At 34.4% G+C, this 20,541-nt stretch overlaps 1 protein-coding gene across 1 annotated transcript in view; it reads right to left on the bottom strand.

Annotated features, from left to right (window-relative positions):
- Positions 1-20,541, bottom strand: part of MEOX2 (mesenchyme homeobox 2) — a 74,882-nt gene that overhangs the window by 2,586 nt on the left and 51,755 nt on the right. The window contains exon 2 of the mRNA XM_077122438.1: positions 12,193-12,365. Coding sequence (XP_076978553.1) covers positions 12,193-12,365 — 173 coding nt within the window. The remainder of the gene's footprint in view (positions 1-12,192; positions 12,366-20,541) is intronic.

Genomic DNA, 20,541 nt, shown 5'->3' with positions numbered 1-20,541 from the left:
TTCTTTTACAAAACCATTTGCATTCTCATAAACATGTGATAGAACTTCACTGGTTTGAAACCCAGAAGTTTCATTGATGGATCGTAGAGCATATGACTATTCAACTTAACAAGATAATACAGAAAATTTATTTTCTGAAGCTATATCAATTTAATGCCCCCGTTCCCCCAACACACACACCACTCACACTCACACCAGTGTATACGTGTCCCTGTTGACCCACATCTTTCCCAACATTTGGTGTTGTAAGTCATAACAGTTTGCCAACACAATGACTATAAATGTTCTCTCAACCTGTTCTTATTCATCTTTTCAAGTGAATATGGACTATTTATGTTTCTTCTTTTGAGAAATGTCCCTACATGCCTTATTTTTATTGCATTTATTTTAATATTATTCTCTACAGACTTTATAAAAGTTTCATAAAATATGCTAATTTAATTATTTGTAGCTATATGGTTATTACTGTCTTCTCTCAACTTATGGCCTGTCTTTTTGCTTTCCTTCATCTATCTTTTGATCAGATAAGTGCTAATATTAAGTATTTCAATTTATCAATTGTTTCTTATATGGCTAACATCTGTATATCTTCTTTAAGAAATTATTCTCTCTGTTAAGGTCAAAACGATCTTCTTCTGTGGCTTATTTTAAGAGTTCTACAGGTTTGTCTTCAAATTGAAGCACGGAATCCATGAAGTTCTGATTTTAGTATATAATGTGAACAAAAGATTTAAATGTACTTTTTTCCACATGGATAACAAGCTGTCCCAGGATCATATTTAAATAGTCCAACCACTCCCAGTGATTGCTTGTGAATTTCCATCATGCATCAAATTTCCATATGGGCAGAGGTTTGTTGCTATGTTTTATGTTCTGTTCCCTAGTCAATGGTCCTGTCCCTGTGATGATCCCACACTGTCTTAATTATTATAATTTTATGTCTTAATATCTGGGAAGGATAGTCCTATTCTGTTGTTCTTTCTCAGGAATCTCTTGCATATTCCCCATTTTAGAGACATTCTCCATTTCTGTAAATATTCAGCACTAGAGGATAGTTAAGAGATATATTAAATCTCCAAAAATGTATATATTACACTGATCTTCAAATTGCAATGGTCCATCAAAACTAGTATAGTTTCCAGAGCCACTTGCATCAGAAAATAGCCAAACTAAGAAGTTTCTCAATTCCTGATTCTCACTGAGCTGACTATTGGACCTAAATTGATATCACATATCATACATTCTCCATACATACATTAATCCTTTTTACAATATTAGAAAACAATAGAATGTAGTAAAAAGGATAAATTAAAAACTCAAAAGCAACTAGTCAATGAGTGTTCATGTGTTCTTATTACTTAATGAAGAAAATAGTGGATAGTTGCCTTTTATTGCAAACCTAGTTAGAGCTAGACAACCCTACTTGGTGATATGGGCATTATTTCTAATACTTCACAATTTTTTCAGAATTTTTAACATTATTCATTTTTTATAAATGAAGAAGTTGAGAATGTCAAGTGACTTTCCTAAGATTACACAGATGGGAAAATGTGGTGCCAGGATTTAAAGTTGGGGTTAAAAACAGCTTCCGTTTTGTTTTTTCTTCCTATTATATTCCAAACTCATATTTTTAAGGGTTCAGGATGAAAAAGTAAAACATAAAGTATGTGGGCTTCATCCACATGATTACTATCATTAGGTAATTCTCCTACTCAATATAATTAGGTTTGCAAATATGACACTATTTTCCTACACTATTTTCCTGTACTATAATTTAGGTAATTATACTACTCAATTTAATTACCTTTGCAAACTTGACATTAGATGTTGCATTAGATCTTTTCCACATGAGTTGGGTCCTATTCTTGGCTTCACTTCTTAGTTTTTATGTGAATTTGAGAAATCTGTCTCAATTTTCATATTTGTTATATTGGAATAATAAGCCTCTCAATATTCTCTAAAGAGAGTTTTTCTCCACAGACATTTCCAGAGGAAACAAACACATAAGTCCTTATCATCATCATTGTCACCAAGAGCTGAAATAACTAGTCAAATTAATATTGGCAGGAAAATGGGAGGTACAGATTTCTTAAAATCTACACTTACTTTCTTTTCTGGTGGAAAGGGACAGTAACAGCATACTAGTATAAAATCTGTTGTGTGCCATTCTAAATGAGAAAAATCTAAGATGATATTTATTTTCGAAATAGTATAATCTATTTCGCAAGGTTGTATAGATTTACCATGTCAAATTTCACCATTTTCAATTATTTAAAGAACTTCATATCTGTCAATCATAGCTAAGTGTGCATGTGTGATATACACACACACATATCTGAAAGCATTTAATAATTCTTGGTTATACTAACACATTTGCATACTCTTTTCTTTAAGGGTTAGATTACAAATTTGAACTTTATGAGGTTAGAAATGGAACAAAAATAGCAACAGATATATTAGGGTACAACTTTTAGAAAAGTGCAGAACTTCAAAAGTCTGTATGCCTAGATTTTTTTTTCATATATACTATAAAATATCAGTGTCTTTAAATAAGGAGAGGAAGATTTTTGGAAAGAGCATGTTTTTCTATTACCACCACAGTATTAGCAAAAGAAATTTACAAAGATAAATCTGGATTATAAACCAATATTGTTACTAGAATAATAACACCACAGCAGAATTATAAATAATGAAACTTTGTAGTTTAATTTAGTATCACTTCATCAATTAATTGGCTGTATAAAGAAAAAAGGTATATCCATCATTTGCTAGATATAAAAAGAAGGTTCTGGATTTGGTTTTTAAGATAGATAAAACAATCATTCAAATGCTTGACTGTTTATTTTCTAAATAGGTATTCAAGTTATTTTGATTAAGACTTACCAGTATTTTTCATATAATAGCCTGTATTTATAAACTAAAGTGACACTATTCTCACATTTCCTTGGTGACTTGGGAACTCTGTGCATTCATTCATTCATAAATTAAAAACTATTGCTGAATGTCTATAGTAGATATCGGGTACATCGAAGACGAAATGTGTTGGAGTAAAGAATACATACATCAATGTACATAGTTCCTGCCCTCAAGACATTCACAGTCAAGAAAAGGGAGACATATAAATAGCAAGAGAGCTGGTTGTTTCAAAGTCTTTGAGGTAGAATGACATGTGGATGAGGTATCTTCATTTTTCACACAATATCCTTAAACTGTTTGCTATTCTAGTTGGTGTTACTGCTAATTCCCTATTAAGGGATTTCTCTAAGGGTCCATGAAGTAGCATAGAACTCCTCACCTCTACTTTCAATATCCCACACTGCTACTGCACCACACAATTATTATAGCCAGTGACTTCTTTCTTCTGGAAAACTCAAGCTCTCGCTATTTAGTCATTCAAATTACAACCTTCCATGTATAAATTCACAAGACATGATATTTGTCCTCTTTGAGTTCATGATATATCAGAGGAGAAATACATCAAATAGGAGTGTATATGTCAAAGGGTAAAAAAAGGCGAATGGGTGGATAGAAAGATGAATCTACATATTGCCAGAACCCATATTTATATAATACCATAAGTGTCTGTCTTTTGAAGAAACAAACAACCATAACTCCAGACATCTGGATGAAAACTGAAATTTTCAGTGATATATCCAGATGTCTTTAAACATCTGGCATTTGTACATTTAATTTTCCAACTGTTTCCATTTTTATCTGGGCACATGAAATACTGGAGACACTGTCTAACAAATATTTATTCGCATCTTTAGCATGTGAAAACATGCAAAAAGTAATTCTGCAAATACAATTTGCAGATTTAATCACATTCCCGTTGATTAAATTTGGTCATGGCAGTCACTCTAGTAAAACCCACTATAAATAGGGCCTGGAAAGACTTACCCAAGTAATTCAGTGGCAAAGTCAGAAGTTGAACTCAAGAATTACAACTGAGAATGCTTTAAGGTAAAGATGAAAATTGGGGGAAAAAAAAGATTCTTTACTCTTTCTGTTTAAATGGACAGATGAATATCACATTAAGAGAAGGAAGCCCTGGCTATTTCTCAGAAACTCAGAGGAACTAACAGCTGATTTACTTTGCTGCTTCTCCAATGGTGAAACGTGGAGTTGGAGGTGGTTGTCTGGATGTTTAGTCATAACTGAAGACTAAGGACTGAATTCTTCTGTATAGGGTTGTGTCCACCTTTATCTGCTATTTTAGCACCATAGTTATGACCAAATAATGATTTCCTGCCACTACAATTTTCAATTTGGAATCCTCTTTTCTTGTTATTTCACCCTTTAGAAGGCTAAAGAATTAAGCTCACGAATACAGTCATAAAAATTTACTATATTGAATTAAAAATAATTTGAACACGCATTATCTCCTGTCTTGGCATGAGCAAACAAAATATTCTCGCGAGAAATAACTGTTTTGAGAGACAACAAATTAAATTATTCATAATGCATTTTACTGTTATAGGGAATATTATAGACCATTCTCATGTACCGCATTCTTCTTTGCAAAAATGCACCCAAAATAAACATTTACATGATGAGTGAAGTTTTGGAGGCTTGATTTCTTTTAATTTAGTCTTTTAGAAATGTTATAGTAGTTATCAATTCTAACAATTATCCTTCTTTCTGCCATATCTGATGAATTTCAGTTCAAATGGCCTATTTCATCAATACCAATTTACAGTAAAAAATTCACTAATCTTAATCTTTCTTATTACAAGAAAGGAAATTAAATACAACTTTTAATTATTTTATGTGGGGTATTGTTTAGCTAAGTGCATCACAAATAAATGACTTTGGCAAATTTGAGGGAAAATGTTAAAACTAAATTAGATCCTTTTTTCATGTGTTAAAAAATTCTTCATTAGCAATCCTTGAAGTCATTGGATTTGTGTATTCTGTTTCACCACGTGATGTTACTTTGTTCAAACTACTGAGACCACCAGAATAATAGCCATTGTTCTCAGCATCTTGCCTACTCTCTGGGAGATTTTTTTACAATTATTAATACATATCACTGATCATTTTGACTAGCAGCTTCTACTTTATCCATCCTCTAAATAAATAGTATCCATCAAATATAACTATTTGGTTGAAACATAGGAATTGATCATTTTTTTACATATTAAGAATAGTAGGATATTGACAATTTCCTTAGTTCAATTTAATAAAAATTCTGATTGTTTAAGGTCTATATCAGAATGTGGGTGACACTAGCATACTATACTGGTCTTTTCACATCTTAGATTTAGAGACTCACTCTTTAGAGCCAAGATTACTATAAAACTTATGAAAACCATTATTACTATTTTGTGATTACACATTATCCACAAAACAATAGCCAGTACTTTCATTAACTGGAAATGGCTCAAAAATAATTTATCTAAAACCTACCCATCATAAAAATTTAGAACATATAAAGGTACTTGAAATTCAAAATCTGTCCTAAATTGAATGCATCTCTGAGTTTTTCAGGAGCAGCCATGGGAATATAGGAGCCAATTGGCATGATGTATTTAATAGTCAAATTCTCTAGAAAGTATCAGTTCTCTTAGGCCTGTATTTATTATTTTATAGACATCATAGCACATAGATATATGCTTCTTTATACGTATTTGAACTTAATAGAAATTCCCGTTATAACTGAAGATGTCAACACAAAGTTTCTATGCTTTTTGAAATTTCCATGAGTTTCTTAGTTTTAGATTTATTTTTAATAATGTGAACAAAATTATATGCATACAAAATTAGTATAAAGAAAGGACATGGGTGTTCTTTCATAGCATAGCATGTTCTTTCTCTAACATCGCACTTTAAATGATGATCCTGTGATGCAAGGCATGATATTTTCCAGAATTATATTGAAGATCTGTTGATTGAATTAAATATGAATGAATATGCTTGTTTCTTAATTGAGGAAAATCATGGAAGAAATTATGGGAAATTCATTAACAGACTAAAAACATGAAAGATTTATCCTTACAGTACATAAGTTTTATAACATCTTACAGGAAGAATCTGTAGAGCAAATTTCAATATTTTCTAGACTATTTGGTCTATATATAGAAAGAAAGGATATTATTTTAGAAGAAAATGGATTCCTTATTCTTAAGTCCAAGTTTAGTAAGATTAGGTCCTTTTTCCCTAAGGTTTATTTATTTATTTATTTATTTGTTTGCTTTTTGTATGCTGTATGGTGGGGTCACATTTCATTTTTTTCCATGTGAATATCCCATTATTGCAGCACCATTTGCTGAATTTCTTGTTTGTTATTTGTTTTATGGGAAGTGCATGCACTGGGAATTGAACTCAGATTTCGCACATGGTAGGAGAGAATTCTAACTACTTTTGCACACCACTAAGGTTTTTTTTTATTTTATTTCAAACTTGAATGCATTTACATTTATAATGCATTAGAGATTAATTGCTTATTTCTTAGTCTTTTACTTTGTACAGGAGATATTTCTGAAAATTAATTTCAAAGAAGTTTGAACTATTGCTCTGCTAGTTACAGTCTTACTTTATTATGGAACTTTCTTAAATTGCTTTTCCTACAGCATAAATTTTCATTTCTAGAATGTAAGGCAGTTTTGAGGCTAGATTTTACAGCTCCCCACATATTTTCGATATGCACTGCTTTTTAAAAAAAATTACTCTGGAGTAGCTCTTTTTTCATTCTGAACCAAAATTCCATCCCGTTTGCTACCATCACCTCCTCTGTCCCATCCAACGCCAATGCTTCCACTTTGGGGCAAAATGCTCCAAGATAATCAGGTACACCAGCAATTAGGCAAAGGAAACATCTGGCTGTTATGAGGTATTTATTTACTACTACAATGAAGAAATGAAAAACTATTCTAAAATCACTGACCACTCAGGTAGCTTTAGATTAGCTTTATTGAACAATAAATCTAGTCATGGAAACATAATCCATTATTTAAATGATGATATTTTTCATATAAGTTTATCAGGATAAATCTGCAAAGGAGAGGAATTGTTTTAAAAGCTGGGCAAAAGACAAAGCCACATTTTATTTGGTACATCCAAAGGTCTCCTTTCTAGTTATCCAACAAAAGGGATGGCTATTTAGAAGATACCTGGCATTGGGCCATTTAGTGATTTATAAGTAACAAATAAAACATAATTCCTCTTAATTCCTCTGAATGGAATAAGGTGGGATTTTCCGTTTATCCTGGCAAAGGTATCATGAATTTGGTCTGTTTATTCCGGAAATCTTAGTTTACAAATCCACAGCTTTGCATCTTTGGTAAGTTCTGTAAAAAAGATATTGTGAAATGGAACGGTCTCTTACTCTCTCTGTATTTGGCAGTCATAACTCCATAAAAATGCCCATTTTTGTCACTCCTCTTCGATGCTAATGCAGCTGCTTTCATTCTTTATCCCACTGTGAGATATTAAACATTTGGTGGAAACTTTCTCCAAGTTTAAACTGGATGGAACAAAAAGCCAGAATAAGTTTATCCACCTTATAAATACCTTGGGACAGGAGGATCTTTAAACTGCCTGCTATTCAAAAATATTCTAAGAGGCCTGCCAATTGAGATTTGCTAGTTGTTGTTTGAGAACAGTATATTAGAATGTGTCATACAGGACATAGAAGGTTGAATATTACTGGAGTGGTAATAGCACCACAAAATAGCATTAAATAGTGAGCAATATTTGAAGGTCAGTTTTGTTCTAGGGGCTCCATTTTTATTTATATGAAATAGTTTTCTTTAATGCCTATGTGCTAACATGGAATTACTTTGTAAACTGAATCTCTTTTGTCCTTCTTTTCTTCTTCTTCCTTGGCTGCATGGAGTTCAAAGGGAATTATAGACTTACCTGAGCTGCAATGACACTGCATTATGGAAGACACGAACCTAAGATTTCAGCTTTTGTGAGATTTCATGACCATTCTTCACATGGGAATTTTAAACATTCTAGTCCTGAGGGATATTTAAGGATTTAACATATTATTCTTTTCCTTCTAAGAGAAGAGCTAGTCACATATTGGAAATCACATGTGTGATCCATGATAAAATGTGTGGCAAGAATTCTGAATGGAAAGCTGGATGTATACACATATAACTGTTATACACACACATATACTCTCTTGCAACATTCGACACATCACACATTCACACATAAAACTTCTTGATGAAAATACGTCTGAACGCTACTCCTGATTATAAAATAATAAGTTTCCATTAAGGATGAAATTATTTCTGAAAAACAATTCTGCTATAGAAAAATTATTTATTTTTGTTCTTTTTCCACTTTACATTTTTTATGTATGAATTTTATCTCTGTATTTGAATCTTAAAACATTTTTACAAAGTCAAAAAAACTATTTTAGGAAATTCAGGGAATTATATTAACGCTAAGGAACATATTGAACACTAAAGGATTCTGTATACATTCTTTGGTGTATAAATTTAAATTGTTTTACTAAATCTCATGTTATTTTAAAGCCTGGGAAGGTAAGTCTTGCAGAATGGAAGTGAAAGAAAGTGCATATGTATAATCAGAATATTTTACATGTGGAAATCCTGTAAAGGATATGTTATTTAAGAAAAAAGAGTTGAGATACAGATTGCATAGATAAGCATATACAACTTTAATGCAAAATTGAAGTATTGGAATAGCTGTACCTCAATTTAAAGTCGATGAATAGAAGGGTTCAGTTTTTAACACTTTCTACACAACTTTAAAAGGTTAGCCTTCAGCAAATGAGCTGACTAGAGCCCTGACTCCCTAGAGGATTATGTCCTCAGATCTTCAAGGATGACACAACTGATGAATGACAGCATAAATAAAATTTTCCTGATAAATTATGTCCAAAAATATAAATAAAGTTTTAGACAGTTAATTTAAGATAGTACATATGCACAGAAATGTAAGAATTTAATGAACATTTAGCATAACCTGGAACATTCTCTCATACAATCCTGTCATTCCTCTCTTGCAACATTCGACACATCACAATTGTTACTAGTTTGTTTTTTGCTTCTTTGAATTCTAGCAGAGACTTGTCTATCTTGAATTTGACACACATATTTTCAGCACCCAGCTCAATAAATATTTATTTCATAAAAAATAATTCAACATGGCTTGCATCGCAAAACTTCCCTTCCTCTCTTCATACTTTGCGTTAAAATTATTTGATGTCCATTATGACATATTAACCTGAGTGGAAGAAAGAGCAGGTAGTTTGAATTCCAATTCTATGACTCAGGGAGATGGATCCTTGCCTAGAAATACATGATTCTAAGTGGCAAATCTAGCATTTCTATTCAAATGTTTTCTCATATCAGTTCAATTCTTTCCGATTAATCCATAGTAAATCTCTAAAGACTAAGATTTGATTTGGAGCTTTGATTCCACATGCATAGCATGTCCTTTCATACTAAATTACAAAAGTGCAATGAGAGATATATGGAATTTTAAAATCTGCGCAGTATCAAATTTTCAGTATTTGAAAAAATAATCATCTCTCAAATTTTTTGGTTGAGTTAGACTGTTTCAATAATGATCTACAGTGAATCTCACCTTCCTGGATCCACACCAGTAGGTGGTTTCCTCCTACGCTGACACTGAACTTGGCCATATGACTTGCTTTGGTTAATGGAACCTTAGTGAATATGATGAAGCAAAGACCTGAAGAGCCCTTGCAGATGAAATTTTCCCTCTTAGTGCTGCTAAAAATGCTTCTGCTACCACTGGAGGAAGCTCAAGCTAACTTAGAAGATGAAACCACAGGGAACAGAGACAAGCTGTCCCTGCTGAGGCTACCTAGACCAATGGGGTCTTAGCCAAGCTTAGACTACAGCTGCATGAATGATCTAGGAAAGACCTGTAGAAATACCCAACTTACGCCAGCCCAGATCCCTGACCTACAAGACTGTGGGAAAATAAAACGGTGGTTGTTGTTTGAATCTGCTAAGATGAAGGTGGTTTGTCAGACAGCAAAGCCTGATAGAAAAGTGAAATCTTTTTTAAAACAAATATTAAAATAGTTGATGTGTGTGTTTGTGTGCATACCGACACATATACATACTTCTTGCATATAATTCTTTTCTAAGCATGGCAAGTCAGTTAGGAAGAAAGAAGGAATATCCAAAATATTTTCAAAATCCCCAAACAAGATTTATTGAACTGCTTCTAAAAAGAAATTCTCTTTAGACTAAAAGTGAAGCTTCTATTTTATGACTGGATAATCACATATAACTATACACCATCCCCAAATTAGCAACTACAGAATCTCTACTTTTCTCTTGGCTGAGGGCACAGTATTCACTTTCCATCATTCCTGTATATTGGAAGCAAACCCTAGTTTCTTATTTCCTCCATGTATTATACCAAACACAGTTACATTTCCTGGAGTTCACTAACTCTACGTAAGGATATTAATGTGTAATACCACCCCTTCCTTTTTTCCTGCTACCAGTTACAAAGTGGAATGAAAATAAAGCAGATGTCCAATGATATAGAATTTGGAATCTGCTTTCCACCATGCCAAATGCTGCACACTTATGGAGGTAGCTCTAACGTGAAGTTCAAGGGAAGGAAAATGTTTTGCTCCTTAACTTAAGTACTAGGCATAATATTTAATAAAATATAAATTGCCATTAAATAAAACTACATAAAAGTAATCCTTGGTATATATATCCACTACCCAAAAATATCCTACCCAAATCTGAAATATAGACATTAGCAGAGGAACGCAGATGACTAAGAAATTGGATAAAGTAACTTGTTCTCCTAAAATATGTACTCATTTGTCCACACCCTGTTGATATTTCTTTAGTTCCAAAGGAATCCCTGGAGGAGGTGCATTCCGTGAAGGAGGAAATGAGGCACTGGACCTAAGAGCGCCAATCACAACTGCACTGTCCACAGAGATGTTTGCATTTGCCTTTCAGGAATGTTTTTCTAAAGATCAGCAACTGTTAACCATCAGTAAGCTAGATTTTCCTAGGATAAGTTAGAATCCACATAAGAAGGAAGTTGTGTGTTTTGGAGCAAAACATTTGCCATTCAAATAAAATCTAAGAGAGGTTCCTAAAAAGGGATTAATTTAAAATGCATTATTAGGGGTTAACTGGGGTCCATAAATCATTAGAAATTTCAAAGTGTTCTCAAAATGAGTGTATAACAGAATTTTGAATTTCTGAGACCAATACAATTTCAAAGAAGAGTTTGGGTATTGGGGCAGAGATATTTACCAACGACCTACAAGCCTTTACTTTCATCATTTCCCAATTACCTTGACCTGAACTGGAAAATGTGCCTATTATTTGGAATTTAGTTTGTAGACGGAAGTGAAATGGGTCATTTCTGGGTAAAACCATTCAAAAGTCAATGCATGAACCTCCATCTCTTTCCCATCTCCTGTGATTACCTTGAGATCATGTGCCAAAGTGCAGAGAGTCAGACTTGGGTCCCTGAGGAGTATGTGGAGTACTGGCCTTGTAAAGTTAGTACATAGAGTAAGCAACTAAAGAAATTTTTTGTGTTATACCATAGAGGTTTGGGGATTAATTTGTTACTGCAACATACCACCCTCTATCCTGAGGAATACAGGGAACTAACACAGGGTAGCCAAGTTAGGGGATTTTAAAATATAAACAAACAAAGAGAAAATAAGAAGCTACATCATTGAACCCAGAAGAGAAGGGAGAGAGCAGGTGACACCACCTTGTGCCTTGCCATGTGACAGAGGAGCCAAGGATTACTAACAGCCAGCCCCACAATTCCACATCTTTGAGGAGAAAGCATTGCCTTGATGATGCCTTGATTTGGACTTTCTTTTAGCTTCAAAGCCATAAGCTAATAAAGTCCTTATGAATTTAAGAAAAGAAAATGTATACGAGCAAATTTGCTCACCATATACCATAATCTTATAAAAGAAATAATATTTTAAAACCAGATAATAATCTCAGAAGAAGGGATGTTTCTCTAAACCAAATACATGTAATTTTCTTTTAAAATATCAACTATGTTATCCTTATTTTCTCATTTTGTTAGGCAAAAAAGTGTCATTGTGATATAGTGCCCTTATCCTATATCTGGGATTTAGGAACCACAGATTGAGATTATCTCAAGAATGACAAATGAAGATTGCTAACCCAAAAACAACTGACAATGTTGTATAATAGTAGTTTCCTGCTTTACCTGTCTTTCAGTGAGATCCAAATTCACTGCTATCTCATATCGCCTCAGTCTGGTCAGATAATTATGATGGGCAAATTCTGCTTCAAGTTCTCTTATTTGTTCTTTGGTAAAAGCTGTCCTTTCCTTCCTGGGTTTGCTGTTAACCTCTGACTTGTAATTTCCTTCTTGGGAGTCTGAAAAAAAAGAAAACATATAAGAAAAACTTAGTTCATTCATTCAAACACATTCAATTGTTCCTACTAGCACCATTTGGTAAGTAACTACTTTTCTAGGTACTACGCTCAACAGGGGAGATAAAGAGACCAAGAGAACTAGATTAGTTCACCTCAACAGGATGAGGTGCATTTCTTATTTACTTTTTTTTTTTTTTTTTTTTAACATGGGCAGGCACGGGGAATCGAACCCGGGTCCTCTGGCATGGCAGGCAAGCATTCTTGCCTGCTGAGCCACGGTGGCCCTCTTATTTACTTTTTCATCTCTCCTTAGCTAACTCACAGCCTAAGTAAGAAATTGTCTGCTTTTTTCTTTATGAAAAAATGAACAAAAATTTTAACAGCTCTTAATGCCGTTATAGTAATAACACAAACAACGTCTTCCCTAGAAAAAAATTTTAGATGTGAAATGTTTGCCTAATAAATTGCTTGATCCATATACTTGAGCTCTAAGTTTGAGTGAATAGAATAATTGTAAACAATAGTGACACCTCGGTATGTGAATATGAGCAATCCAAATGCTCAGGGTCAGTGAAATGCAACTGGACCATAAAAGCCAGCTCAAGCTCAGACTAAGCATACATAAATATCTGTAAAGTGGCTGTAGTATTTGTAACTCCTCAAAAACTATTTCTCTATTCTAATTATTTTTGAGCCTGTGCACACAACCAGTGATGCCTTTATCAGGGGAATACAATTAATTAATCCTTGTATGGGCCCAAATGAGAGAAGTGATGTAGAAAACATGATGTATAACCAAAGGTTACAAAGGGGAACATTTTAATTGTTTTCTATTTTGTTTAGTCACGAAACTAATGTGGTATGGCTTGTGAAAGATCCTTTTAGACAAAATATCTGTTTGATTTTTTCACCCACTGATGCACAAATACGGCAAGAAGCACAAAAAAACTGTTTTTTTTCAGTGTACTTTTTTCCTTTCAGTCTGCTGGGAGAAGTCTAAACGAAGTCAAGAGGGCCCTGTAGACATGGAAATCCACTAGACAAGACTTGCTAATGTAAACAATTCTGTTTTGACCCTTACCGGAATCTAAGCTGACCAGATGTAAGGTTTTCTCGGGCTAGTAGCAGTAGTAGCAATAGATTCGCATCAAGATTTTGACACCCTGCCCATTACTTTTCCCTTGATGGATCACAGAGTACACTTCCCAGACCAGCGCACTGGCAGGGCCTCAAATACTCCAGGTTTCACGGACCACATTTCTGGGCACGTCACTTACACCCATGTTGACTGCCTCCACACTCTGGCAGGCAGGAAGGGCTTCATCCAGCACAAAAAGGCTGATTACATTTTACAAAAAGCCATTGGGCTCAGGTGAGTTAAGTTATGCATGATGTGTGAGCTCTCAGGTAGGCCATGATGCCAGCTTACCTGGCTCTTCAGGGGAAATTGCAGTAACATGATCCCTTACTTTAGCTAAAGCTTTGCCAACATCCACACTGTTGGAAGCATTTAGCTATTCTTCCATTGTGCGAGAAAAACTTGCAGATGATTAGATCTTTTTTTAACTTTTCCATCAGCTTTCTGGCAGATTGCAAACTCAATCACAGCACAGAATATCCAGAAAAGTCTATCTCTCAAGTATCCTTGTGCTCAAATAATGCATCTAAAGAATTTTTGCCAGTTTGGAGCCATGCTCTGTCTGAAATCTGTGGCTGATTATTGTTTATGTGAGGACAATGCTCTTTTCCCTTTTGTAAAGCAACTCTAGCAACTGACAGCAAGGCCAGGGCATTTTTCTCATGAGCAATTCAATTTGAATGATTCACGGTTAGCACATTCCCTTATGTAAGCATGAATGAACAAATTCACATTGAGGGAATTCTATTAACTTGTATTTATTTTTGTTCCTTTAAAACCTATCTTCTTTAACTCTTGTTGTATTCAAAAATACTTCACAAAACACAAACATGCAAAACATGGGCCAAGACTCGGAAAAATGAAGTCACATGTAATGGGTCTATATATACTCCAACTGGAACTGGGACTATGCAACAGGAGGATTTTTACATCCAGTGACCAGATTTAAACAACAATCTAGCTATTGTTCAACATTTAAATCCAAAAGCAACATACTGAATGCCTCAATTCCAGACCAAAATTGCTCACAAGGTGAAATCCAGTGACTAAAATGGCATGAGTTGTGCACACTTACATTTCCTATACTCACAGATGGAATAATTAAATTGCAATTAATATGACAAAGAGTGGCTGCAGGCCTCTTGACATCATCACTTAAGGAAGAATATGTCAATAAAAATGAAGTAACACCAGTATCAATTAATCTTGCTGACACTTTTATCTTTCCATCTATGATTCTGCTGTGGTTTTTACCTAAGAAATTCTCCCTTTTCCTTTCCTTTTGAAAGCATTGCTCTTGGAATTGCATTTATTGGATGTGTATTTCACCCCAAACTTGGATTGTTAAAAAAAAAAAAAATATATATATATATATATATATATATATTCTTTTCTTATGGTTTCTGAAGCCTGTCATTTACTGGCCCTCAGACCATAGGGTGACCTCTTCCATTTAGCTTGACTAGCTTTACTTTGGTGGAAAACCTGCTTTTGGCGATTTCACATCAGCTTCTGTCTATTTCCAAGCTCTTTCAATGGAGACAAAACTCCCTCGGATTTCTTCCACCTCTCATATCTTATACAAAATGGTAGATAGATGTTGCCGGGGAACCTGGCAGTACAAACAAATGTCGCCACCTGCACAGTATATTCCAACACAAAGTATGATGATTGCTTTTTGTCTCAGATACTGTAGTGAGTATGTGGGTGCACCTTCACGCCCACCGCCACATGAAAGAAATGCTGACTTCCGTGCTCAGATATTTTCAGCAGTCTGGGTCCCCTTGCCTTTTGCTCCCAGGACTATGCGAATGGAAGTCTGCAACATTTCTGTGAGAAAAAAAAATGCTCTTCAAGGATCATTTCTGTGCAGCATTTAGAATTTCTCCACATATGACTTTATATTTCCCCTAGTGCAATAGGATGCCAGAAGATAATAACGTCTTATTGAAGACAAGTAATGTAAGGTTTGGTCTCTTCACTAGTGGCACAGCATACTTTTTAGCAAATTAGAACTATTAAAGTATGATTGAGTATGGTTGTGGCTACACTGGGTAAAGTTCAGCTGTTTAAATGAAGGACATAATTTACCCAGGACTGCATAATATCAAAATGTAAAGAAATAGCTATATAACTTAGACCAAAATGGATTCTTATTTCATATCCTGAAGAAAGAACAAATGCTGCCTCAGCATATTTTAGTCCTTTGCAACTTCTTGAACCAATGTGTTATAAGCTGCTCAAAATGAAAGCCATTCTATTTTACTACCAAAGCTGCATAAGTAATAGATACAGGGAGCTAATAGCCATCATTACATAAACTTAAGGATTGTGGGTGGAGGCAGGAAAATTTATAGAATAATCCTATTGATACTAGCAATTTTCACATTTAAACAGGAAATTGCCTCTTTCTAGGGAATACATCCAACTTACTACTCCAGCTTCTTAATGAGTGGGCATTTCAGCCTCTGGAGAATAATTTGTTTTTTTTTTCAAAGAAAACAGTCTTCCCCAGGGCTTTTTAAATCCTCTTGCCAATCCTCTCTCCGGATTTGAGACCTACGGTCATAGTGGGCTACTATTCCTGATGAATGTGTCTATTATACCCTGAGGTGGATAAGACAGAAAAAACAGGATTGAAAACCATGGTGCTGTATCTAGAATTGAAATTAACGCTGAAAAGAAATCCATTAATTTTACACATTTGACTTGAAAAAAAATCATAGCTATGATAATAGTTTCTCCTTTTTAAAAAGCAAACCCAAATTCACAGACTAAAAAAAAAGAAGTTCTATAGTGTTTTATCAAATTAAAATGGTAACAGTTGTCTTCAATATGCAAAAATTATTCTACCTGCTTGATGAGTGATTGCCAACTGGTGAAAGTGCTCAGATTTTCATCAGCTGGCCTCCTCACTCTATACCATCTCCTCATCTATTCATGGAATTGTCTAATGTTCTTTCACTTCCCAATTTCATGAAGTACAAATAGTCTAGTTTTTATTATATTTGTATAGCTAATTGCATGTGTAGAACAACGAATTTATAGACTATATCCTACTTATTTCTGATAGGGGAACTTAAGCTCTTACTTGGCGGGCTATACCAAAGCAGTAACTATGTGTCACTGAGAACTTTGTGTAATTGCCCTTCAGTTTTAGTTTACAAATATGACTTTTTTGCCCAAATAAATTTAAGCTTGTTTTTATTTGACTAAATCTTAAAATAAGATTCATCATGGTTTAATATGGGATTCTGTAGTTATTTAACATTTTATTATCTAAACAAAGTGACACCTGAAATGCTCTCTCTCTTTATATATATATTATATGTATTAAAACTGACATGCTGTCTCTCTCCATATATAAACATTATATATATATATGTGTGTGTGTGTGTGTGTGTGTGTGTGTGTGTGTGTGTGTGTACATTTTGCAATGAAAGAATTTGGAAAAGGCTTATTTCCAAAAATACCCCATCTTAAACTTAGGGCCTAGGCTTTGAAAAGTTGTTAAAGAGAAAGAATGGATTAAGACAAAGTCAAGTGTGTGTGTGTGGGGGGGGGGGTGGTAAAGAAAGCCATAAATACCCAGGATTGTTCTTTAACTTGGTGTCAATTTAATAACTTAGGCTGAAGTGCATATGAACAATTTGAAAGCATATACATCAGAATTTACTTAAAAACATAATATTCAAGTCCCTAAAATGATCGACGTTTGGGTAGAGATGTTTCCTCAGAGTAGGTAATGTTCTTTCCTTGGCCTTCATTGTGCATCCCTGGGATGAACTGGCAAATATCATATTAGAGGCTTTCTCTTTGCTTCCTCCTCTCTCCTCCATAACTTTGAAATGACGGCAGTTAGAGGAATTTTAACGAATTTAAAATAGGTACCTAGACCATACTCATTTCAATTCCCTACTTCTTTGATATCCATCAACACATGAATTCAATTTTACTTTGTAGCCTCTTTTTAAGGGAGTCCCTTTGTTTTAAATCGATTTTAACAGTTGTTTCTGTTTTATTTTATTATCTTGCCTTTTCTAGTTTTAATCTATGTAGTTCTGCCTAATAGTAAGAAGATGTCAATCCAATGGTGTTTTTTCCACGACATAAAAACAATGCGAAATCTACAAGTAACTAACACATGTTGATAAAAGTAATGCTTTGATTAAAGTTGCACAATTCCAAGTACATTTAGTAAAAACATAATTTTTGTAAAAAAAATTTAAGAGACCAAAGATGTACAAAATGGGAGTACCATGCAACTTAACCTGAGTCAAACCTAGCAAAGAGTTAACTCTTCTCACTTCCAAGTTTAAAGCTATTAATATGAAAACAAAACCAACTCCAGTATTAGATCTTGCTACACATTTCTAGGTTTAGAATCTGGTCATGGATGCCCGGAATTGATTTTATGCCTCTTCTTCATTCCAAACTACAGAGAGATTAGCATGAGGCCTGGATGGCACCTCCTGGTAAAAACCTTCGGGAGTAAAACTATTTGCACCTCAATGGGATGGGGAATCCCTAGCAAAGACTTTCTTGACATACAGCCTTCTATTATGTTTTCCCTGACCATATAAGCTTAAAGAATCAATTCTTCCTCTAGGATGCCATCAAACTGTCTTTATTCCTTTCTTGCAATGTTTACCCCATTCTGCCACTATAGGGTGTCTTATTTCCTCCTCTAGAGTAGCAATGTGTGATGCCATCTGTTGGGTCTAGCTTTATTCAAGATGTTTATTCGCTGAGAAGGTGAATAATGATGATGGGGTTACACTTGCATGTGAATAGCTTAGAACAATAAGCAAGGCCATGACAAGGCTGCAAGCCTCTAGTGCATGCCCCACTCACCTCCCACAGGCCCTTTTTACAGTAAATAGGCTGGGAATTACATGGTGACACTCTATCTTTGGAGGGATGGATAGGAAAAGAAATTATTAGAGATGTTAGGTACCTTGGCAGTAGCCAAAGGCATTGTGACATTTCTAATTTACAGTTCTCAGAAGGGAAAAAGGACATGGATCTCTTACCCACACAATACAAGGCCACACAGCTTCTGCAATGGGGTGCCAGGAATTCAGTAATGACTTCCCAAGCAGCTTGGTAACTCCACTGGACATGCAAAGAACCATCCATAGGTTTCCTTTCATATTCTGGAAGATAAGTCTGTTTCTTCTCAGGGTGCGATGGCTCCAATTTATGTCATGATTCTGAGCTATTTTTTTCAGCAGTTCACCATATTGATTTTACTGTATTTTATTGCAGCGGCTATTATTAATTTTTGGACTTTTCAGTTATTTTCATGCCTACTTTGCTCCTCTGACTTCTAGATGCTAAGTAATTTAAGACTAAGAGATTTGCCTTATTCATCATTGTATTCCCAGTGCTAAGCACCTAAATCTGAAACTTTGCTGGAATATTGATTTTCATGCTTTGGTCATGGTTTATGATTCAAAAAATAGCACAAACTGGCCTTGTTCTGGTACAGGAATTTAAATAGCCTTCAGCTAAAAGAGGAAAAGAGTCACTCAAAATTGCTTTACATTAACTTTTCAAAGCATTTTTATACATTCTTTCCTATAATTAGATGGCAGATGGGGGTGGGTAATATCTCCATTTTATATCTATAATGATCTCTTTAATATGTCTGAATAGAAAAATACCAAATCAGTATCATCATTGCATAAATTTAAAGCCAGAGAAGTTAAATGTTCTACCAGGGGAAGGAACAGTTTGCATACAGATCAGTTTTAAAACTTATAACTGCTGACATTTTGAGCCAGACAATTGCTTGTGGAGGATAGAAGTGAAATGTGCTCTGTACACTGTAAAGTGTTATCAGCATCCCTGGCCTCTACTTGTCACCCCCAGACACACACTTTATTGTAATATTGTCTGATTAAATACAGGACGCCCTATTAAATTCAAATTTTAGACAAACAATGAATACTATTTAAGCATAAGTCTGTCTAAATACTTCATGAGACATGCTTATATTAAAAAATATTCACTGTTTATCTTAAATTCAAATTTGCCTTGGTATTCTGTATTGTCATTTGCAAACTCTGGCAATGCTATCATAGTTGTGACAATCAAAAGTGTCTTTAGAATTTGCCAATGTCCCCTGGTGGCACAGTCACCCCCAGCTGAGAATCACTGCAGAGACATAATATTTGAGACAAGCTGCTCATAATTCCAGGTCACTAAGATTCTTTCTAATAATGACCAACTTGGTTCTGAAGTTGTTGTCAATCTCTGATGTATAAATAATGCCACCTTTATACTATGGCCACACCCTGTCACCTCCAAGCCCATGGCCAGAACGTCTGCAGATAATAATTGCTCAGGAAAGAAGTTTTGTGAATACTAATTTACCTAAACACATAACTGCAGAATATGTGTTTTTACTAATTTAAGGGAATTAACCATGCAGAATAGCAAAATTGTGCATCTTGCATCACAACAGAAATTGCCTGCCATTTCCCTATAAGTCATCATGCTCGGCATGTGAGACTATCAATAGATTTAAGAGGAGAGTATTGCGCTTTGCAACACATCACTGAACATAAAAGTGAATAAATAACTTATTTCATTAGATTAAGAAATATTAACATACCAATACTATTTGGTATGTTAATACCAAACTTAATACCAAAAAACTTACAGATTTTTCAACTTAAAGAGATTTTTTGAAAGTCACCTATTTCCACTTGTTCTATTTATAAGTGAGAAAAATGAGCCTCAAAACAGTCAAAGGGCTCATGAGAGTTCATACCCCGCCACACAACAGTGCTAGGTCTCAAGTGCCATTCAGCTGAAGAAACAGACATTGATACATTTCTGTACCTTATTTGAGCACTGAAAAAATTAATCGGAAGGTCTAGCAATTTTCAGGGGAAGACAGCGATCCATGGAGCTCAGTAATGGAAAAAAAATAGATTTGATAAGATCAGGAGTTAGAAAGTAAAGTGTAAGAAAATTTTATTCTATTAAAAAGGAGCTCAACTAAAAGTCAGGAAGTTTAGAATATATACT

This window comes from Tamandua tetradactyla, chromosome 1 (assembly GCF_023851605.1).
Source record: "Tamandua tetradactyla isolate mTamTet1 chromosome 1, mTamTet1.pri, whole genome shotgun sequence".
Classification (NCBI taxonomy): domain Eukaryota; kingdom Metazoa; phylum Chordata; class Mammalia; order Pilosa; family Myrmecophagidae; genus Tamandua; species Tamandua tetradactyla.
The sequence above is the reverse complement of the archived record's forward strand: the minus strand, read 5'-3'. Positions and strand labels throughout refer to the sequence as shown.